The sequence below is a fragment of the Kogia breviceps genome, chromosome X, assembly GCF_026419965.1.
Source record: "Kogia breviceps isolate mKogBre1 chromosome X, mKogBre1 haplotype 1, whole genome shotgun sequence".
Lineage (NCBI taxonomy): Eukaryota > Metazoa > Chordata > Mammalia > Artiodactyla > Physeteridae > Kogia > Kogia breviceps.
The window spans coordinates 42,748,299-42,772,639 of NC_081330.1; the positions used below are offsets into that span (position 1 = coordinate 42,748,299).

The window sequence follows — 24,341 nt, forward strand, 5'->3', positions numbered from 1 at the left end:
TGCTATCAATTTAACACATAAGGATATAATGAATTTCATTTACATTCTTTTACTTTTACTCTTTTTGATATGCAGTATGTTATCATTTCAACATGTAAACAACACAGGTAAATTATCAATTAATTATTCTACATCCTTTGTTTCTTACTAACTCTGGGATACACAGTGTGCATTCAACACCGAGGGTATATCACATTTGAGCATAGCCAAATTTCTAGAGCTCAGAAGCCACATATGGTTAGGGTGCACCATACTGAGCAGTGCATCTCTAGTGGAAGAGCAGAGGGAAGAAATACATATGCAACAATGTGTACCATGAAGGAAATGTACATGGTAGCTTAAGAGAAAGCAGCAGCAGGAAAAATCTACTTAAATGGGGAAGCAAGAGAAGACCTATCTGAGGAGGTAACATTCAAGCCATGACCTGAGGCCTGAGCAGCTATCCAACAGCATAAAAAGGGCAATATCATTTGAGCAGACTATGTAAGGGGAAAAAGTGAAAAAAATACTGTGCTTTGGGGGAATAAATAATTTCCCAAGTTCTCTAAGTAAGAGTAGAGAAACTGATAAACCATAGGAATGTCTACACTCTCAGTGAGATCAGGGACTTTATCTTTTTTAGCACCTGGAAAAGTACCTAAACCATGACAGATACTTGGTGAATGTGTGTGGAATAAGGAATAAATGAGCCAGGGGTCCAAGACCTGGGAGATTAGGTAGCAATATGCTGATGAAGATACCAGTAGGTAGTGGGCATAGTTTGTTTCCTTTGAGTTGCATATGGATTCTCATAAGCCACCTGAGGTAATCAGAAACACAAGAAGTTTGCAGGTCCCTAGAGGGTAAAATTATTCAACAACTACCACCTCTAGGAAGAGTTTCAATTGATCTGACTTGTGTCAAGTGCTCATAAATGGATAAGTGAACCAATCAGTGTGGATAAGGAAATGATGTGCCATGACTAGGTCAGCTTACGTCACATACCCAACACTGTGGTTAGTAACCAGAAGATGTAGAGGGCAGTGGGCAAGAGATCCAGAGGACCTTTCAAATTCCTCTATTTTCTTTTTAAAGTTCCCCTTTTATAGAGATCAGTTTACATATCCAGTGCTCCTAACCCCATTTTCCTAGAACAGTAGGACTTTACATGTGTCTCTACAAACTTGTGTTTCAGGTAAAAAGAAATAAAGAAACGGAATGCTTTAATGGCCACACATCAGTGTTGAAACACCTCCTTGTATGGTGGAAATCACTCTGAACAAGTGTCCCAGGTCATGTCATCCCGCTGTGCCCCGTGCAGCATCTCCTCCAACTGAGCCTGAACTTCAGCAAGTTTCTGTTGGTCCAAAGTGTCATGAAAATTCCATTCCTCGTAGCAATGGACAGGGACCGAATAAGTCACATACTTCAGCATCATCAATGGTGTCAAGTGCTGCAGAAGGCTCTTGAGCAGAGGCATTGTAATGGGATTGTGGGCAAAGCTAAGGACACGGAGGTGGGTACAGTGGCTCAGGGCTGGGAGGAGGGCAGAGAGAATAAAATCAGTTATCATACAATTATTTATCTCCAGATGTTGCAGGGTGCTTGAGACCTTCTCCAGCAGAGTCTGGAAGGGCTCATAAACTTCTGAGAAGATCTGGTTGTTACTGAGACTCAATACCCTTAGGTGGGTGGCCTGAGAGCTCTGGGACAGGACAGTGACATCTCTGTGAGAAAGGCTACAGAAAGGTAGATACAGTGTTTCCAACTGAGGTGGCACAACCCTATAGACAGAAAAAAGTAACGTTATTTCAGAAGAATGAGGGCAATGAGCCCCAAATTATAGGTACCTAAGGCTCTAGAATAAACCCTTGTGTTCATGGTTTGCAATAGGTGGTTAACAATGTGGACTTTGGGATCAGACTTTATAGATTTGTGACCCTGAGAAAGTTACTTTACCACTCTGAGGTAAAGGGTTTTAATCTTGAAAATGTGCTCAGCAGTAATTATTATACAGAACTGCAGGAAGGATTAAGTGAAGAAATTACATGCACTTAGTTTATATGACATAATCAGTGTTGGATCTGATTTACTTATTTGGCGAGGATGGGTCTGGGAAAGCAGCCAACTGATGGTTTCCTTTGACTAGTTCCCAGATGACAAGCTCTCCATGCAGGGTCTAAGACTTGGGGGAAAAACAGGAGCAAAATTATCTGGCAGTGTTCACTATTGGAGCCTATTCATCGGCATGTGCATTAGTCCTATAGCTTAATGTTTCTTCATCTGAATGACTCCCGTTCGTCTCTACAGAGATGTAAAGTTCAATAGGAGAAGGACTGAGTCTTTTTCACCAATATATTTACAGACTTATAGTGTCTGCCCCCGGTGCCTGAATGAATGAATGAATGAGCACAGCTTCCTTTTCTAACCTCATCTGCTGCTCATCATAAGGTACCCCTCTCTCCCCCAGCTAGGTTCAAACTCCCAGCACTGCCTATGCTGATGCAAAAAGATAAATGTGTTACAAGGAGCTTAGGAAGGTCCAAGCATGGTCTCTTCTGTCTTAACAAGGAGGTGTTCAGGGAACCCAGGTTCCTTCCAACTCCCTCACCTGAGCACTTTGTGCAGTTGGTCTGTGAGGCAGAAGAATGATAAGCTGAGCTCCTGGAGATTGTGCAGCTGCTGAAGGCAGAGGAGAAAAGATCTGAATTTTCTCCTCTTATAAGATTTAAAAGGGATGTTACCAAGAGTAAGGCTATCCAGGTGGATTACCCGAGGCAAAAGGGTGACGACTTCATTCAGATTAGCCTGGTCTATTTCCAGGTAATCAATGCACCCCAGATCCAGAAACTGCAGGATACTTTTGTGGGCAGATATTCTATCGATTTGCAAATCTCTGCAGCAGAGGTGCAAGGACCCAAAGTTCTCCTGAACTTTACTACAGAGGAAAGAGAGGAATTGCTGTGTTCTCAAGGTACTATTGAGGGAAATATCCACTAGTAATTCCATGGTTTCCTGTGCTGACTGAGGCTCAGACCCGGAATTACCAATCCCGTGGCTCCTGACAATCTGCTGAGCTTCCTCTATCTTAAGGACAGAGTGCTGAGAGTACATGCATGAATGAAAACAGAAAGGGAATGCGGTCCCAATTTCAGAGCATACTGTCTCACAGTCCAGGTCACTCCTTAAATCTAGGATCCTCAGTTTGGGTCCCCTGTAAGGAAAGGAAGAGACAGAAGACATGAGAGATAGAGGATTTTAATATAACCCAGCAAGATGAATGATGAAAAGCAGGGACAGAACCCTTTAACCCTGGTTTTCACTTCATTGCCATTCACCAAGAAGTTCTTTCCACACAAATGAAGAGTCTTTCATCCTTTCCCCACCCCCTCCTTCACCTCTGGTCTTTCCCTTGCTCAATGCACATATTCCACTTCTGTGTAATCACACTTAATTCCATTCATAGTATCCTCAAACACCTCTATTCTATAATCAACTCTATAAGGCAATGGAGTCCCAAAGGTGACCCCAAGTGCTCACGGATAGCTCTGCAAAGACTGCAGTATTCACAATTGGCTACTGTTGGGAGACAGTTAAGTATTCCCCTGCCCCAGGGTACATTATACCCTCCTGCTGACTCCCTGTGTCTCTACTGGTCATATTCTTACCAAGAGGAAGAGTTCTGAGCAGGGAGGTTCTGCAGTCCATCAATCATGGCTTCCAAGGTGTCATAGTATGCCTCTCGTCGTGTGTTCAATGACCCAATATGGAGACAGCGAAAAGGCCAAACCCTCACCATTGCCTTTAGCATTGTCTTATGCCCACCCATGAAGGCAGCTTTGAACAATGGAACAAAGAGTTCTCTTGGGATTTCGTCCAGGGCATGGATAGCTGCAGGCTCATTATTCAGCAGGCTCTTTGCAGCAAGCTCTAGGAGTGTGACTGTGGTGTTTTGGTCCATCTTCAACAACCTGCTTCAGAGTGGAGAATATTTAGAAATTCTGAGAAGATATCTATAGTCACTTGTTTGCATCCAGGGTTAGCTATGGACAATATACTTATTGAATAAGTATGTGGTGAATCATAGGGTCAACTCAAGTGACCTCTACTTTAGGAATAGAATCAAAATTGACTTGTGTGTATATTTAATTGTATATGTGTCCATACACGTGCATGCACACACACACACACACACACAATTACAGGAGATAAAATGCCAATAGGAATCAGAGATAAGTTAGCAGAAAACAATGCTGACCACCTAGATGCCTTCCTCAAATTATTTCCTCCTGTGGAGCGTCAAGATGGCAGAAGAGTAAGACGTGGAGATCACCTTCCGCCCTACAAATACATCAGAAATACATCTACATGTGGAACAACTCCTACAGAACACCTACTGAACGCTGGCAGAAGACCTCAGACCTCCCAAAAGGAAAGAAACTCCTCAAGGACCTCGGTAGGGTAAAAGAAAAAGAAAAAACAGAGACAAAAGAATAGGGACAGGATCAGCACCAGTGGGAGGGAGCTGAGAAGGAGGAAAGGTTTCCACACACTAGGAAGCCCCTTTGGGGCGGAGCCTGCTGGTGGCAAGGGTGGGAGCTTCGGAGCCATGGAGGTGAGTGCAGCAACAGGGGTGCAGAGGGCAAAGCAGAGAGATTCCCGCACATGGGATCGGTGCCAACCAGCACTCACCAGCCTGAGAGGATTGTCTGCTCACCCGCCGGGGTGAGTGGGGGCTGGGAACTGAGGCTCGGACTTCGGAGGTCAGATCCAAGGGAGAGGACTGGGGTTGGCTGCATGAACACAGCCTGAAGGGGGCTAGTGCGCCACGGCTAGCAGAAAGGGAGTCTGGGAACAAGGTTTGAGTTGCCGAAGAGATACGAAACTTTTTCTTGCCTCTTTTTTTTCTGGTGCAGGAGGAGAGGGTTTAAGAGTGCTACTTAAAGGAGCTCCAGATAAGGGCGTGAGGATATAGTCAGTCATGTCCAGGAAGCACAGAGGGTCCCATACAGGATAAATCCAATGAGAAACATGCCAAGACACATATTAAACAAGCTCTCAAAAATTAAATACAGGGTTTCCCTTGTGGCGAAGTGGATGAAGAGTCCGCCTGCCGATGCAGGGGACATGGGTTCGTGTCCTGGTCCGGGAAGATACCACATGCCGTGGAGAAGCTACACCCGGGAGCCATGGCGGCCCAGCCTGTGCATCTAGACCCTGGGCTCCACAATGGGAGACGCCACAACAGTGAGAGGCCCACGTATCATTCAAAAAAATAAGTTAAATACAAAGAGCAAATATTAAAAGCAGCAAGGGAAGAACGACAAGTAACACTTAAGGGAATCCCCATAAGGTAAACAGCTGATCGTCCAGCAGAAACTCTGCAAGCCAGAATAGAGTGACAGGACATATTAAAAGTGATGTAAGAGCAAAACCTACAACCAAGATCATTCTACCAGCAAGGATCTCATTCACATTGGAAGGAGAAATTAAAAGCTTTACAGACGAGCAAAAGCTAAGAGAATTCAGCACCACCAAACCAGCTTTACAACAAATGCTAGAGGAACTTCTCTAGGCAAGAAACACAACAGAAGGAAAAGACCTACAATAAAAAAAACCCAAAACAATTAACAAAATGGTAACAGTAACATACATATTGAAAATTACCTTAAATGTAAATGGATTAAATGCTGCAAGCAAAAGACATAGATTGGCTGAATGGATACAAAAACAAGACCGGTATATATGCTGTGTACAAGAGACCCACTACAGACCTAGGGACACATACAGACTGAAAGTGAGGGGATGGAAATATATATTCCATGCATATGGAAATCAACAGAAAGCTGGAGTCGCAATTCTCATGTCAGACAATATAGACTTTTACAAGACTATTACCAGAGACAAAGATGGACACTACATAATGATCAAGGAGGGATCAATCCAAGAAGAAGATATAACAATTGTAAATATTGATGCACCCAACATAGGAGCAACTCACTACAAAATGAAAATACTAACAGCCATAAAAGGGGAAATAAACAGTAGCCCAATCATAATAGGAGACTGTAACACCCCACCTTCCCCAATAGACAGTTCATCCAAAATGAAAATAAATAAGGAAACACAAGCTTGAAATGATACATTAAACAAGATGGACTTAATTGATATTTATAGGATATTCCATCCAACAACAACAGAATACACATTCTTCTCAAATGCTCATGGAATATTCTCCAGGATAGATCATATCTTGGGTCACAAATCAAGCCTTGCTAAATTTAGAGAAAATTAAAATCTTTTCAAGTATCTTTTCCTACCACAATGCTAGGAGATTAGATATCAATTACAGGAAAATATCTGTAAGAAATACAAACACATGGGGGTTAAACAATACACTAATAAATAACCAAGAGATCACTGAAGAAATCAAAGAGGAAATCAAGAAACACCTAGAAACAAATGACAATGAAAACAAGGTGACCCAAAACCTATGGGATGCAGCAAAAGCAATTCTAGGTGGGAAGCTTATAGCAATACAATCCTACCTCAAGAAACAAGTAACGTCTCAAATAAACAACCTAAATTTACACATAAAGCAAATAGAGAAAGAAGAACAAATAAACCCCACACTTAGCAGAAGGAAAGAAATCATAAAGTTCAGATCAGAAATAAATGAAAAAGAAATGAAGGAAATGATAGCAAAGATCAATAAAACTAAAAGCTTGTTCTTTGAGAAGATAAACAAAATAGATAAACCATAAGCCAGACTCATCAAGAAAAAAAGGGTGAAAACTCAAATCAATAGAATTAGAAATGAAAACGGAGAAGTAACAACTGGCACTGCAGAAATACAAAGGATCATCAGAGATTACTACAAGCAACTCTATGCCAATAAAATGGACAACCTGGAAGAAATGGACAAATGCTTAGAAATGCACAACCTTCTGAGACTGAAACAGGAAGAAACAGAAAATATGAACAGACCAATCACAAGCACTGAAATTGAAATTGTGATTAAAAATCTTCCAAGAAACAAAAACCCAGGAGAAGTTGTATGCACAGGCAAATTCTATCAAATATTTCGAGAAGAGATAACACCTATCCTTCTCAAACTCTTCCAAAACATAGGAGCGGGAGGACCACCCCACACTCATTCTATGAGAACACCATCACTATGATACCAAAACAGACAAAGATGTCACAAAGAAAGAAAACTACAGGCCAATATCACTGGTAAACATAGATGCACAATTTCTCAACAAAATGCTTGCAAAGAGAATCCAACAGCACAGTAAAATAATCATACATAATGACCAAGTGGGGTTTATCCCAGGAATGCAAGGATTCTTCAGTATTTGCAAATCAATCAACGTGATACACCATATTAAAAAACTGAAGTACATAAACCATATGATCATCTCAATAGATGCAGAGAAAACTTTTGACAAAATGCAACAGCCATTTATGATAAAAACCCTCCAGAAAGTAGCCATAGAGGGAACCTTCCTCAACATAATAAAGGCCATATATGACAAATCCACAGACAACATCGTCCTTAATGGTAAAAAATTGAAACCTTTTCCATTAAGATCAAGAACAGGACAAGATTGCCGACTCACACCCCTATTATTCAACATAGTTTTGGAAGTTTTAGCCACAGCAATCAGAGAAGAAAAAGAAATAAAAGGAATCCAAATTGGAAAAGAAGAAGTAAAGTTGTCACTGTTTACAGATGACATGATACTATACATAGAGGATCCGAAAGATGCTACCAGAAAACTACTAGAGCTAATCAATGAATTTGGTAAAGTAGCAGGATACAAAATGAATGCACAGAAATCTCTTGCATTCTTATACACTAATGATGAAAAAGCTCAAGGAGAATTTAAGGAAACACTCCCATTTACCACTTCCACAAAAAGAAAATATATCTAGGAACAAACCTACCTAAGGAGACAAAAGACCTGTATGCAGAAAATAATAAGAAACTGATGAAAGAAATTAAAGATGAATCAAATAGATGGAGAGATATACCATGTTCTCGGATTGGAAGAATCAACATTGTGAAAATGACTCTACCACCCAAAGCAATCTACAGATTCAATGCAATCCCTATCAAACTACCACTGGCAGTTTTCAAAGAACTAGAACAAAAAAATTTACAATTTGTATGGAAAAACAAAAGACCCTGAATAGCCAAAGCAATCTTGAGAGAGAAACACAGAGCTGGAGGAATCAGGCTCCCTGACTTCAGGATATACTACAAAGCTACAGTAATCATGACAGTATTTTACTGGCACAAAAAGAGAAATATAGATCAATGGAACAGGATAGAAAGACCAGAGAAAATCCCATGCACATATGGTGACCATACTTCAATAAACGAAGCAAGAATATACAGTGGAGAAAAGAAAGCCTCTTCAATAAGTGGTGCTGTGAAAACTGGACAGCTACATGTAAAATAATGAAATTAGAACACTCCCTTATACCATACACAAAAATAAACTCAAAATGGATTAAAGACCTAAATGTAAAGCCAGACACCATCAAACTCTTAGAAGAAAACAGAGGCAGAACACGGTATGACATAAATAACAGCAACATCCTTTTTGACACATCTCCTAGAGAAATGGAAATAAAAAGAAAAATAAACACATGGGACCTAATGAAACCTAAAAGCTTTGCACAGCAAAGGAAACCATAAACAAGACGAAAACACAACCCTCAGAATGGGAGAAAATACTTGCAAATGTAGCAACTGACAAAGGATTAATCTCCAAAGTATACAAGCAACCCATGCAGCTCATTATCAAAAAAACAAACAACCCAATCCAAAAATGGGCAGAAGACCTAAAGAGACATTTCTCCAAAAATATATACAGATTGCCAAGAAACACATGAAAGAATGCTCCACATCAATAATCATTAGAGAAATTCAAATCAAAACTACAATGAGATATAATCTCACCTCAGTCTGAATGGCCATCATCAAAGAATCTACAAACAATTAATGCTGGAGAGGGTGTTGAGCAAAGGGAACCCCTTTCCCTGTTAGTGGAAATGTAAATTGATACAGCCAATATGGAGAAAAGCATGGAGGTTCCTTAAAAACTAAAAATAGAATACCATACAACCCAGCAATCCCACTACTGGGCATATACCCTGAGAAATCCATAATTCAAAAAGATTCATGTACAACAAAGTTCATTGCAGCTCTATTTACAATAGCCAGGACATGGAAGCAACCTAAGTGTCCATCAACAGATGAATGGATAAAGAAGATGTGGCACATATGTACAATAGAATATTAGTCAGCCATAAAAGGAGCAAAACTCAGTTATTTGTAGTGAGGTGGATGGACCTAAAGACTGTCATACAAAGTGAAGTAAGTCAGAAAGAGAAAAACAAATACCAAGTGCTAAAACATATACATGGAGTCTAAAAAAAAAACGAAAGGAAAGAAAATGGTTAGGAGAATCTAGGAGGAAAATGGGAAAAAAGATACAGACCTACTAGACACTGGACTTGAGGATACAGGGAGGGGGAAGGGTAAGCTGGGACAAAGTGAGAGAGTGTCATGTACATATATACACTACAAAACGTAAAATAAATCACTAGTGGGAAGCAGCCGCACAGCACAGGGAGATCAGCTCGTTGCTTTGTGACCACCTAGAGGGGTGGGATAGGGAGGGTGGGAGGGAGGGAGAGGCAAGAGGGAAGAGGTATGGGGACATATGTGTATGTATAACTGATTCACTTTGTTATAAGGCAGAAACTGACACACCATTGTAAAGCAATTATACTCTAATAAAGATGTTGAAAACAATATTTTCTCCCAAAAGGATACAAACCAATAAGAAGGGAAAAGTACATCTACACAAAAGCTACACCCTCATCATTACTTTAAAATGGATAAGGCCAAAAATTCAAAAGAATTGTGAGTAAAAAAGAAATTCATAAATCCTGGCATAATATTTGTCACACTCCCATTAGAAGGCTTTGTGGAAAACAAAAAGACAGACCAAGAAAAGCTGCCAAGATAGAGGAAAGAAGATGGAAGAGGGCTGAAAGCTGATCTAAAACTACAGCAGAATGACAAGGCCCAGAATAAATCTAAAAATACCAAAAAGGTGTCCTAGAATATGAGAGCCCAGACTACATGGAAGGCACTCCAAAATCAGAGCTTATGAAGGGACAAGGATGATTTAAAGTGAAGTCTTTGAAAGATATAACTCGTTGGGAAGAATAAAGGCAAAGACTTTGGGAGAAGCATCTGTTGATGCTTGGATAATGACGGAGAAAATATACAAAAGGGGAAAATTAAGGATCTTGCAAGACATAAGAGAACTGCAAAATCAGAGCACTTAGGACTTCTCCCTTCATCACCAAAACAAACAAAAGAAAAAGGTTCTGGACTTTGCTATACAAACAAAAAATCACATTATTAAACTAGGAATCTTGTCGAAAAAACCAGTATCATACAGATGAACAGAATGAAGGGAATCCCAAACCAAACTTTGTAAAAAAAAATGAGGAAACAAAAGTGCATACATATTAAACAACCATGAAGGAGAAAAAGACTGGAAGTCAACACTGCAAGCAAAATTAATTATACTCAAGCAAGCATTGGAGGATATGAAACCTTAAAGAGAATATTTTTAAGAATCAAAAGACAGAGACTGACTAAAAAGAAAGGCTGAAGCAAAGATTTTATAACGAACTGGGGTGTCCTTTAAATATCACAGCCTACAGAGAAAGCTTTTCAACTTGTAGAAACTTAGGAAATTCTGCACCACTCAGCCCTTCCTAAGGAAGCTACTAGAGCAGGGGTCTGCAAATTGGCCTACTGAGTGAAATCCAGCCCACTGCTTGATTTTGTAAATGAGGTTTTATTGGAACAAAGCCATGATCTATCATTTATGTATCATCTGTGAATGCTTTGGCACTGCAGTAGCAAAGTTGCATAGAGAGACAGCAACACTGTGACCCAGGAACTTACAACATTTCCTGTACTTCTCTTTACAGAATGTTTGCCAAGTAATGTAAAAGAGGAACTGGGATTGAGATTGCAATGCAATGAGAAGGAAAACTTCACCAAAATACCTAAAGGTGAGTATTTTACATACAATAATAAAATCAAGGTGGAGGAAAGGGGAGAAGACTAATGTACAAAAGTTTTATGCCGTGAAAAAAAACACAGAAACTGTACAACTAAAAATGAAAGAAGGGAGGGAAGTAGAAGAAAATAGAACAAACATTTTATCATAATGCAGAAGGTGAGTGTTAAATGATACTGGAGGAAAAAATGCATAGACCAGAGAGTAAAGTGTTAAGAAAACAGGTGGTTCAGGGTGACTTTAAGAAAGAATTAAACGTGACGAAAAACATGTCTTAATGATAAAAGCCAAAACTCACAATGAAGATATAACACTTAGGAATATTTATGCACCAATAACACACACCTTTATAAAGCAAAAAGTAAAGGAAACGTTGATAAAATAATAATAATAAAAGGAAACAGTACCAGTAAGAGATTTAATACACCAAACTTAGTCTGAGGCTGATCAAGTCATATAAAAAAAGAGAATGTTAATCAATAATGTTATATAGGGAATATATTTTGGTCAAAAATGGATCATAATTATCTCACAGAGATTAGATAATTATTTCTATAAAGCAAAAATAGTACAAAGTATCCTCTGTAACCCCAATGAAATAAAAGTTAGTAACAAAAATTGAAAACGGAAAGGCCTTTCCACCTGAAAAAAGTTTTTGAAGCTTCTCTGAAAAATGTTAAATGTAAGAGGAGATGCAATCTAAAGTTGTAAAGATTTTTTTTAAAAGAATGACTATGAAAAAACTACATATCGGCATCTATGGGATACATTTAGAGCGGTGATCTGAGGCAAGTTCACAGAGTACACACGTTTATGAGTAAAAATGGAAGAATGAAGATAAATGAATTAAAGTATGGCCTCAAAAAGCTCAAAAAAAAAAAAACAACTAGGAAAAAAGAACAACTAAAGAAAGCAAAACATAAAAGCAGAAATGAATGAGATACAAAATAGAAAAAGGACATCTTGTTTTACAAAACTGACAAACCCCTAGCTGGCTTGATGAAAGAAGAAAGGGAGAGATCACACATAGAGAAAATATTACATGACAAAGGAGAAATAATCATGGAAACAGAAAAAAGAAGAGATTACTTTGCCAAACTCTATGCAAATAAACTTGAAAATCTATATGAAATCGGTAACTTCCTAGATAAATACAGATTACCAAAATTCTGACTCTAATGTTCGAAGGCTTTAATTAGGCAATTTTCATAGAAGAAATAAAGTTATTACAGCAATACCCCCAAGAAGCACCTTGCTCAGATGGTTTTACAGGTGAATTCTAGTAAACCATCAAAGATCATATAGTAACAAAGCTCTGTGAGTTATGTAAGAACATTAGAAAGGAAGGAAACTTCCCTAACTTCGTTTATGAAGCCAGTAGGACGCTAACAGGTAAAATGAAGATACCAAAATACTAAATAGAATATTAGCAAACATCCAACAATACATTTAGAAACTAATATACTGTGATCAAGTGCAATTTATTCCATTAATACAAGGCTGGTTCTACATGAGGAATTCCATTGATATCATTCACCATAGTAATATAATTAAGGACAAATATCATATGATTAAAACTACAGCTGCCAAACAAATCTTTGGGAAACTTCAACACCCATTCATGTTAAGAAAAGAAAAACCTCAATAAATCAGAAAGAGGGATGCATTCTTAACATGATGAAAGATATATAATTAATTCCTCATGCAAGTATTTTATTTAGCGGGGGACTACCAGAGGTTTTCCAATAAGGTCAACAACAAGAAAAGTATGCCCATTATATCATTCCTGTTCAGTCTTCAACTATAAGCATTAGTCAGTTGAATAGAGAAATCAATTAGATTTATGAGAATGAATAAAAAGAAGTAAAGCCACCTCTGTGTGCAGATGATATTACCGAACAACTGAAAAGCCCTACAGAAAAAATGACAGATTGAGTAAAACAATAAGAGAAATCATCAAGGTAGTAGGATATAAAGTTACATACAAAAGTCAATGGTCTTTGTGTAAACACACAGACACACACAGCTGAAGGACACTTTAGTAGAGAAAATTCCATATACAATAGCAAAAACAAAGCTTAAATGCATAGAAATAAACTTAAGTAGAGCATCTATTCAAGGAAAATTTTTAGACACTCCTGAACATGGAAGGAAAGTTGAATAAGCATAAAGACATTGGTCAATGTTCTTGCATAGAATAACTCAACATTAAAAAGATGTCGGTTCTCCCTAACCTAATGTATAAATTTAATATAATATCAAAACTATCAGCAAACGTTTTAAGGGTGTTACATAAATGGATAATAAAATTAATATTTTTTTGTAAAAATCATGCAAGAATAGCCAGAATATATGTGAAAAAGAAATCCTGTAAGTGGGGAGTAATGATACCAGACATTAAAGCACGCTATAAAGCCTCGGTAATAATAACACTGTGGTACAGGTACATTAGTAGACAAATAGTCCAGTGAAACAGAATAGAAACCCCCCCCCAAAAAAAAAACAATAATATATGGCAATTTCAGTATATGATGAAAGGGCACTTAAAATCACTGAGGCAAACATGCACATTCAATAAATGATGCTGGAACAACTGAGACATTTGGCAAAAGAACCATTGTAGATCCATATCACACACCATACACAAAAATAAACTGTAAACGGGTTAGGAATCTAAACAAATGAAACCATAACAAAATCTTTAAGAAAATATGTCAGGACTCTGCTTCAACCTCAGCGTAGGGAAAGGCTTTCTAACTGTGACTCAAATTCCAGAGGCAATGAAAGAAAACAATGATTTATGTGACTACAAAAGGATTTTTTTTAATGTACAGCAAACACATCTTAACTAAGTCAAAAGGCAACTGACAAACTGAGATAAAGTGTTTGCAGCATGCCTCACAGACAAATGAATAATAGTCCAAGTATATACAGAACTCTGAATATTGAAGGACAAAAGGTTAATATTTCTACAGAATAATGGGAAAAGATACGAACAGATAATTCACAAAAAATATATAAAACAGTCCTCAAAATAGAGAGTCAAACTTTCTCATAATTAGACAAATGCATACTAAGACAATGCCGAGATATCATTTCTCACGGAGCACATCAGTAAAGGTCACAAAAGTAGGGCAACATGTTCTGTTAGTGAGTCTGTGGGGAAACAGTCACAGTAGCTAGTGGGAGTGAAAACCAGTACAACCCTCCTGGAGAGAAATTTGGAAATACCTAACAGAACTACACATGCCCTTAACTTTTGGCCCAACAATACTACTACTGCTGGGAATAAAACTTGAAGATCCATGTCCACCAACACAAAAATACTTATGCCTAAGGTTATTCACTGCAGCATTGTTTATAGCTGCAGAATGTTGAAAACAAGTTAAATGCCCCTACATATATCAGCGGAGTGCAATGCAGCTGTAAAAAAAAAGAAAGAAAAACAAAAACAAAAAAACAATGAAGCCATATATGGCATAAAGAGTTTTTTTATGGAATGCTGTTCACTGAAAAAGGAAAAGTGCAAAGGAGCACTATAAAATGCCATCCTTGATTTAATAAACAGGGAATATAAGAACACATATATGTATCAATTCATTTGTGCAGAGTAAATACAGGAAAGATTAAACCAGAAACTGAAGAGATTGGTTATCTACAGGGTGAGTGTGGGAAATAAGTGGGGAATGGGAGGGGGTTAGAAGGCTTGAGGAAAGAGTGACACTTGTCTAATAGGTGTTTCTGTGCAGCCCTGACTCTTTGAATCACAGTAATATTTCACATACCCCAGAATTAAATAAAAGATTAAAATAAACTAAGATGTGGGGAGGAGGCAAACTCAAATACAAACACCAACAAATTAACCTAACTATATTACAAATGAATGTCTTAACCACAGCTGAAGAGATGAGAAATAAAACAGCTAAGCTAAGCAACTTGGGGAAATAGTACTTCTTCGATTGCATCCTCTGAGGCCTAAGACATAAAGAACTATACACAAACACAAGTTATGAAATCTGTTTCTAACAGGTGTATTTTTAGCACTTCTGCAACTACTTCATGTATATATCAGGAATGAACAAGTAAGTAAATAATGAAGATAAGGAGAGCCAGGTCGGACAAAGAAGTTACAACCAAGGCTACAATGCATTAAAATAAGATGTATCAGTATGAGCTCCTGGCTTTCAATATCTATACATATAGGTAGAGAAATTAAGAAGTATCTGTAAGCATGAGTTTGTACATACAATATATTTCCTTCATTTGTGGATGAAGAGGGAGGACTTAGCAGCAACAAAACCGAAATAGCAATGAACACACACTGAGGTATTGCTTTCTAAATGTCATTTTACAAGAAAAGGAAGCATGGCTCTTTGAAGAAGTGTTTTGATTTCAGGGTCGTGGTGGGGACAAAAACACAACATGAACAGGAATATCTTACAATGCCAGCAAGGAAGTACACAAAAAAGGAATAGGTCATGCTGAAAGAACACAGACCCCACCAAAAGGAGCTTGCAGTCACCAAAGCTGGAACAATTCAAGAAACTAAATAATGATATAAGTTGATTATAAGTCACAATATAACATAGTTATTCATGATTCAATACTGACATAAATAATTTGATTTGTTATTTGATTCAATAACTTGAAAGACATTTTATAAAACACTTTTTATAAACAACTTCAGAGTTTATAAATAAATAAATGGGGGAGAAAAGACAGCTCTTCAGAATTCCAATGAACCAATGTAGTAGGAATAAGGAAATAGAAAGTCACCATTAAGTCATTATTGTTGTAGGCAACATCAACAGATGGATCTTAAAAGTCGTGAATAACATTCTGAGAAGAAATAGGATATTTTCATAGTCTGAAAGTATTTCCTACACGATATTTATTATTTACAAATAGGAAAAAAGTACCATTACAATGGAGCAACACACTTGTCCCTAACTTAATCAAGTGTTGCAAATGAATATCATCATTAATACAACCTATGGACATCATGTACCCCCTCACATGATGCTTTGAGAAGGGAACAGAATCTCTATTGCAGCGCTGTGGTATAAGACCTAAAATTAAGGCACAGTGACATGTATGACTTGACATTTGGGGGAAAACCCAGAGGGTCTCAAATGGACTAACCACAAGTTCCCATTACACTTTTGTGCTCCCAGGAAGAAGGTCCCCTAGCCAAAGAACCAGCCTTATCATGGGAACTAGCCAAAGTGCCTGCTTCCCCTGAATATCAGGTTTCAGTTCCCTACCAGCTCACAGAAGTATTCAAACAAGCCAATCACATCCTCCCATGTGAACCAAGGGTCACCTCATCTTCTTGCTACTACAGACCGCCCCCCACAGCCCCTGCTTTTTCACTGTCTTCCAGAAAATGTCTCCTGTGAGGCTCTACCTGTGCAGTAGTGTCCTCCTCCCAGGCTGTGAGTAAACGTTACTAATAAGCTGCTGTGGGTAGTATCTGTCCAGTGTCAGGTGTCCTGTGTTCAGCCACCCCCATAACACTAGGGTAGAAATTCCTCCATCACCACTGGGATGAAGGAGAGGAGAATAAAATAGGTATTGTTGCCAAAAATGTATAAGTTCAATCAAATCACAAGAACACATCAGACAAACCCAAGTTGACAGACATTCTATAAAATACCTGAACAGTATCTTCAAAAGCGTCAAGATTGGGAACCACCCAGAAAGCTTAAGGAACTCTCAGCCTGGAGAAGACTAAGGAGAAATGATGGCCAAATGCAATGTGGTATCCAGAATGGGATGCTGAAATAGAAAAATGAGATTACTGGGACAAATGGTGAAATTCAAAAAAAAGTATGTATATTAGTTAATAGTACTGCATCAATGTTAATTTCCTAATTTTGATAATTTTCAATGGCTATATAAGATGTTAACATTAGGGAAATCTGGGTGAAGGCTTCCTATACTATTTGCAAAGTTTCTCTGGGCCTAAAATTATTTCAAAATAAAGAATAAAAAAATTCAGTGGTTAAAGGAATGGTTATTGTATAAAGGACCCTGTTTAATAATAGTTTAACTAATTGAAATACGGTTAGGAAGATGGATAAATGCTCCTGCAGCGTCATCCATTAAAAAACTATTTCAAACTGCTTAAGAGAGCCCATTAAAATAAATGAAAGTGCAGTCATCTCCAAGATGTAGATGAGTATTTATCTGCTCTTCAGAAGATAACCTTTTTAAATATAAAAGCAATGAAATACCATACAGAGAGTGTGAGAGACCAGAGAGAGACAGAGAGAGGTGGGGGAGTGGAGAGAGAGAGACATACATTTCAATGCTTACAGTTTAAAGTCTGAGATATCAAAACAAACCGCAAACAAAACTGAGGTGCAAAGGAGAAATACAAGTTTTTTTTAAGAAGCAGAATGCTGATCGAGGGTTTTTAAAGAGAGAGCACGAAACGATTAGCCACACAACTGAAGCAAATCACAGCTGAGGAAAGAGGAATGTACGGAGCGTGGACAGGACAGTGGATCGAGCAATCCGTTCGATTGCCTTTCTTTTTAACCCCCAAACCTTGACCCTGGGTAATTTAATTTACGTCAATAGAGGCGTAATTTATAGAAAGAATGCTGTTGTAATTTACCTTATTGGAACAAGTGTTGGACAAAACTTGAGCTGTCCAAGACCCCAGCAGTAGGAGCACGTTTCTCCCTCTCCAGAGCTCGCAGAGGACAAGCCTCAGTTTACCGGCACTGGGCGTCTTAACGGTTCCCTCTTAACGTTAAACTCGCCGGAAAAGGACTTGGATTGGTGCAGCTCAGGTCACGTGACCCCCTAACTCTCAACCTACTCTGCACTGGGAGGCGGGGTCAGATTCCCGGCCCCACCCAGAGTGACCAAGGGGAGAGAGCCTTATGAGTGAGAGGGTTCTTCTCAGGCACCAGCACCACAATCGTACATCTCCTTGGCACCGTGTCTCTCAATGTGCCCTGGGCACCCCCTGGCCAGGGTTTCTCCCAGGCTGGATCTCAAACCTAGAGAACTGATGTCCAAATTGAAAGGCTACAGAACAGAGTGTTTGAACTTAAAAACGACTGGCCACTGATGACAAAAAGCCTTCAGACTTTAGTGTCCCTGGGGCTCCGCTATATTAAATAAACAAGCGATCGAGTCCCCACCAGAAGATAGGAAAAATGTATTCGTGCCTTTGTGCAGTAAAGCCAGCATAGCATTTACATTGACATTTGACAAAAGCAACGGAATGGAGAAAACTGCCGCCTGCTAATAACTCTCCTACCAATTGCAAGGATAGCCAACAGTATTTGTTTCCAACCCTCTCCCTGGACTCCTGATTCCACTTCTTCCCTGTCTGCTTCCTTTTATGGTCCCAATTGTTTACCACCTTTTGGAATACAATACACTATTCATATGCTATTTTGTAAATTGGCCATCTCCTATGGTGGAAAAATATAGATTCCAGGAGGGCAAGAATCTTTGTTGGTTTGTTCATTAACATATCCTAAGCGCCTATAGTAATGCCAGGTTCACTGGATACTTGAATAATTGTTGAATTAATTTTTCTCCAGCCACACTAGGCTCTAACCCTAACTCACCAAACATGTTCCCTTAAAATTATGTGTTTTCCTGTAACAGCCTGCCCAAGATAGCCCTATAACCACCTTCCTTACTAAACTCACATCTCTGTCACTTTATCAAAGAAGGCTTACTTTTCTTCATGTCCCTTAGCAGTTGATCTTAGCTTTTCTGTGTTATTTTTCTTTGTTTTTTCATTTGTTTTCTTTTATGTTTTTATTTTGCTTTAGTTTACTTTTTTTTTTTTTCTGTTTTCTTTCTTCAACACTTTTTCTTTTTTTATTTTGATTTTAATCCATTTTTGGCTGTGCTGGGTCTTTATTGCTGTCCAGGTTTCTCATCGCAGTGGCTTCTCTTGTTGCGGAGCATGGCCTCTATGTGCGTGAGCTTCAGTAGCTGTGGCACACGGGCTCAGTAATTGTGGCTCACACGCTCTAGAGCACAGGCACAGTAGTTGTGGGACAAGGGTTTATTTCCCCCGTGGCTGTGGGATCTTCCTGGAACAGGGCTTGAACCCGTGTCCCCTGCATTGGCAGGCAGATTCTTAACACCTGCACCCCCAAGGAAGCCCAACATATTTTCTTATACTCTAATTGCAGAAAAAGAGGTAGACCAGCCACGGCCATTTGAATTTTTGCAGTACAATGTCATCTTTCAGTAGATGAGGTAATGGCACCAAATATCTTAAGACTGGATCCCTGGTTTTATGGCTTTACCTTCTAGTGGTACCACAAGCTACATGATCTTGGCCAGGCACATCAACTCTTCCAAGATTTCATTATCCATATTTAAAAGGAGAATGGCAATTTAAAAAATAATTTTGTTTATTTATTTATTTATTTATTTGCAGCAAATTCTTATTACTTATCTATTTTGTATATATTAGTGGATACATGTCAATCCCAATCTCCCAATTCATCCCACCACCACCCCCAACCCCCCAACACTTTCTCCCCTTGGTGTCCATATATTTGTTCTCTACATCTGTGTCTCTATTTCTGCCTTGCAAACCTGCTCATCTGCACTATTTTTCTAGATTCCTCATATATGTGTTAATGTACGATATTTGTTTTTCTGACTTACTTCACTCTGTATGACAGTCTCTAGGTCCATGCACGTCTGTACAAATGACCCTATTTTGTTCCTTTTTATGGTTGAGTAATATTCCATTGTATATATGTACCATACCTTCTTTAACCATTCATCTGTCGATAGGCATTTATGTTGCTTCCATGACCTGGCTATTATAAATAGTGCTGCACTGGGGTGCGTGTGTCTTTTTGAATTATGGTTTTCTCTGGGTATATGACCAGTAGTGGAATTGCTGGGCCATATGGTAATTCAATTTTTAGTTTTTTAAGGAACCTCCATACTGCTCTCCCTAGTGGCTATATCAATTTATATTCCTACCAACAGTTCAAGAGGTTCCCTTTTCTCCACACCCTCTCCAGCACTTGTTGTGTGTAGATTTTCTGATGATGCCCATACTAACTGGTGTGAGGTGATACCTCATTGTATTTTTGATTTGCATTTCTCTAATAATTAGTGATGTTCAGCAGCTTATCATGTGCCTCTTGGCCATCTGTATGTCTTCTTTGGAGAAATGTCTATTTAGGTCTTCTGCCCATTTTTTAATTGGGTTGTTCGTTTTTTTAATATTGAGCTGCATGTGCTGTTTATATATTTTGGAGATTGATGCTTTGTCCGTTGCCTGGCTTGCAAATACTCTCTCCCATTCTGAGGGTTGTCTTTTTGTCTTGTTTATATTTTCCTTTGCGGTGCAAAAGCTTTTAAGTTTCATAGCTCCCATTTGTTTATTTTTGCTTTTATTTCCATTACTCTAGGAGGTGGATAAAAAAGATCTTGCTGCGATTTATGTCAAAGAGTGTTCTTCCGATGTTTTCCTTTAAGAGTTTTATAGTGTCTGGTCTTATGTTTAGGTCTCTAATCCATTTTGAATTTATTTTTATGTTTGGTGTTAGGGAGTGTTCTAATCTCATTCTTTTACATGTAGCTCTCCAGTTTTCCAGCACCACTTATTTAAGAGACTGTCTTTTCTCCATTGTATATCCTTGCCTCCTTTGGCATACATTAGTTGACCATAGGTGCATCCGTTTATCTCTGGGCTTTCTACCTTCTTCCATCGAGCTATATTTCTGTTTTTGTGCCAGTATCATATTGTCTTGACTACTGTAGATTTGTAGTATAGTCTGTAGTCTGGGCATCTGATTCTTCCAACTCCCTTTTTTTCCCTTAATAGCACTGGCTATTCAGCGTTTTTTATGACTCCATATAACTTTTAAGATTCTTTGTTCTCAATCTGTAAAAAAATGTCATTGGTAATTTTTTAGAGATTGCATTGAATCTGTAGATTGCTTTGGGTAGCGTAGTCATTTTCACAATGCTGATTCTTCCAATCCAAGAACATGGTATATCTCTCCATCTGTTTTTGTCATGTTTGATTTCTTTCATCAGTGTCTTATGGTTTCCTGAGTACAGGTCTTTTACCTCCATAGGTAGGTTATTCCTAGGTGCTTTATTCTTTTTTTTTTTGCAGTGGTAAATGGAAGTGTTTCCTTAATATCACTTTCTTATTTTCATTGTTAGTGTGTAGGAATGCAAGAGATTTCTGTGCATTAATTTTCTATCCTGCTACTATACCAAATTCACTGATTAGCTCTTGTAGATTTCTGGTGGCATCCGTATGATTACCTATGTAGAGTATCATGTCATCTGCAGACAGTGACAGTTTTACTTCTTTTCCAATTTAGGTTCCATTTATTTCTGTTTCTTCTCTGATTGCCATGGATAGGACTTTCGAAACTATGTTGAATGAGAGTGGTGAGAGTGGACATCCTTATCTTCTTCCTGACCTTAGGGGAAATTCTTTCACTTTTTCACCTTTGAGAATGATGATTGCTGTGGGTTTGTCATATATGGCCTTTATTATTTTGAGCACATGCCACTGAGCAACTAAGCCTGTGTGCTGCAACTCCTGGGACTGCGAACCACAACTACTGGAACCTGCGTGCCTAGAGCCTATGCTCCGCAACAGGAGAAGCCACTGCAACGAGAAGCCCATGCACTGCAGCGAAGAGGAGCCCCTGCTAACTGCGATTAGATAAAGCCCATGTGCAGCAATGAAGAACCAACACAACCATAAACAAAAATAAATTTACTTAAAAAAATAAAAATAAAAAAGAAGAATTGAAATTACTTAGAGTGTGTTCCCCGGCCACGATGGAATCAAATTAGAAACCAGTAATACAAATCAAAAAGAAGAATTCCTAAACACTTGGTAATGGTAGTAGACACATCATTCCAGGTTATCTTCACACCCTTATTATAGAAGAGCTGAAGTGAGGAAGAGTTGCCTGCTGAGCTGAAAGGCATTTCAGGTGGCCCAAAATACAGCTCACTCTGGCTCGTTCAAACAGACTATTGTTCAGGGCAAGGCTGGAGGGAGGGAGACAGTTCAGGAGGCTGTTACATCAGTGCCATGTGACATTAAATCTCCTAGTGCACTGGCAAAGGAAGTACAGCCAGCTTGCTGGTTGTTAGTGGAATCGGTTTGGTGGGTGATTGGTTTTGGGAAGCACCAGAGATGTATTGGTGTGGTTGTTGGAAAGTCTTGTGAGAACGCAAGATTCGGGTGCCTCCCTGGTATTTATAAGACTGGTGTCCAGTCTACCCCATGGACACATACAGTTCAGTTCTTTCTCGGTCCTGCTCCACTGTTTTAAAATTTCATTGCAGTTGTCCTCACCTCCCTCTTCCTTCTCCTGTGTTTTTGTCCTCCTTGTCCTCCTCTTCCTCATCCTACTCCTCCTTGATTCTTCCACTGACAGTTCCATCTGTTGGATAAGGCTGTCCTCTCTGGACAGGCAGAAGAGTGTCCTTTCTGAGGTTTGTGGGATTGGAACCTAAGGCCAGTTTGCCACGTTGCCTGCCCTACCAGCCTGTTAGCCTCAGACATGGTTCGTGGTAAGTGGACCACAGATGTGTCTGCAAATTTGTATTTTTGTTCCTATTTTAAGAATACAGTGATGGTGGTAGACCACCTCAAGTAAGAAAGAAAGGTTGGAGTTCTTTGCCAGGCAATTCTGGGAAGAGGAGCCCTCATTATGAACTTGTGTGAATACTTCAAAGACAGCAGGAATATAAAGAAGCTCAAGGACCCCCGTGAGTGTGTGATGGGAAGACTGTGTGTGAAAGGGCGGTGAAGGGGTCAATCATAGGGCCAAGGGTATGGCAACCCCTGACTCTTGCTCGCTTCCCCTCCCTTCACAGAACTGCGGGTCCAGCTGTTGAAGTACAGAAAATGTGTCATTGTGCACACCCTTGGTGTGTTGCCCAAGACTCAGCATGACTTCAGCTCCTTCGGGGTGGACATGTGGTACCAGACGGTAAGCGCCTGCTTTCTCCCTCGTGTGCAACCAGGAAGCCGCAGGTGGGTAGGAGGTGGAGGTGGTGACTGGGCACCTGGACTCTTCCCTTTCAGGAAATGATGCTCTGCTTCTCAGTCAATGGGGTGTTCAAGGAAAGTGAGTGTGTGTAGACCCTCACCCCAGATGCCCCACTGCTGCCTCCCCCTGGCCAGGCTCAGTCCCAGAAACTCCCAGTTTCCCTGACCCCTTCCCTTCCCTTCCCTTCCCTTCCCTTCCCTTCCCTACCCTTCCCATCCCTTCATTTCCCTCCCCTCCCATCCCCTCCCCTCCATTCCCCTTCCCCATTGTGTTCTCCAGCCCTCAGTCTTCCTACCTACACCCCAGGTCTGAGCTGTGTCCATGACTGTCTACCCTGCACACCCTGGGCGTTGGACACAGAGGATGTGGAGTTTGGTGGTTCTCATCTCAGATCCTTACTCTGAGAATTCGGACAATTAGTTAACCTCCTAATTTCTTCATTTGCAAAATGGGGTAGTAGAATGCACCTCTTGTGCGGCTGTGAAAAATGTGTCCCGTGAACTTGTGTAGGCGTTGTCAAGGACACTGTCACTGGGTGAAGACTGCTCCTATGGTTGCCCTCCCCATTAACAACAACCTGGCCCCTGTGAACAACTGCCCTCTCAGCATGAGTGTCCAGTCACACCCTGACTTGGGTCCACCATGTGAGCATGTAGAGCATGTGCGGCGCTAAGGGGTACTTTTGTTTGTTTGCTGATGAAGTGGAAGGAAGTTCTCAAGGCTGTGTGTTTGCCTTCACCTGGACCTTCATTGCTACCTCTGCCAGCTATGCCAGGTGAGAGCCCTGTTGTGGGCGGGAATGCCTATCCCAGCCTGCACTCATGTGAGTGGGAATGAGGTTTCACCGTCATTAGGTTTACTCAGTATTGTGGAAAGCCAGCAGGGAGATCCCAGGAGGAGTCTAGCCTAGTGGATAAAAAGAACATGTGCTCTGGAATCGGACTATGGGTTATCTCCTTGACCAAATACTCACTCGCTGTGTGACCAAGGTCACGTCACATGACCTCTCTGTGACTCAGTGTCCTCTTCCGAGAATGGGGATCAGACCGTCCACTCCTTAGGCTGTGTGTCTATTTTTATAAATAAATTACCCCCCTGCCTCTCTCTCTCTCTCTCTCTCTCTCTCTCTCTCTCTCTCTCTCTCTCTCTCTCTCTCTCTCCCCTCCTCCTGCTCCAGGTCTCCCATCATCCATATATGAGTCTT

At 39.7% G+C, this 24,341-nt stretch overlaps 1 protein-coding gene across 1 annotated transcript; it reads right to left on the bottom strand.

The window, feature by feature from the left end:
• Positions 1-1,249: 1,249 nt before the first annotated feature.
• On the bottom strand, positions 1,250-3,940 carry LOC131748075 (melanoma antigen preferentially expressed in tumors-like). Its single transcript, XM_059050166.1, has 3 exons — positions 3,648-3,940; positions 2,591-3,193; positions 1,250-1,763 (listed from the first exon to the last, which is right to left on the bottom strand). Exons 1-3 carry the CDS (start codon positions 3,938-3,940, stop codon positions 1,250-1,252), a joined length of 1,410 nt encoding a protein of 469 aa, XP_058906149.1.
• Positions 3,941-24,341: the final 20,401 nt, after the last annotated feature.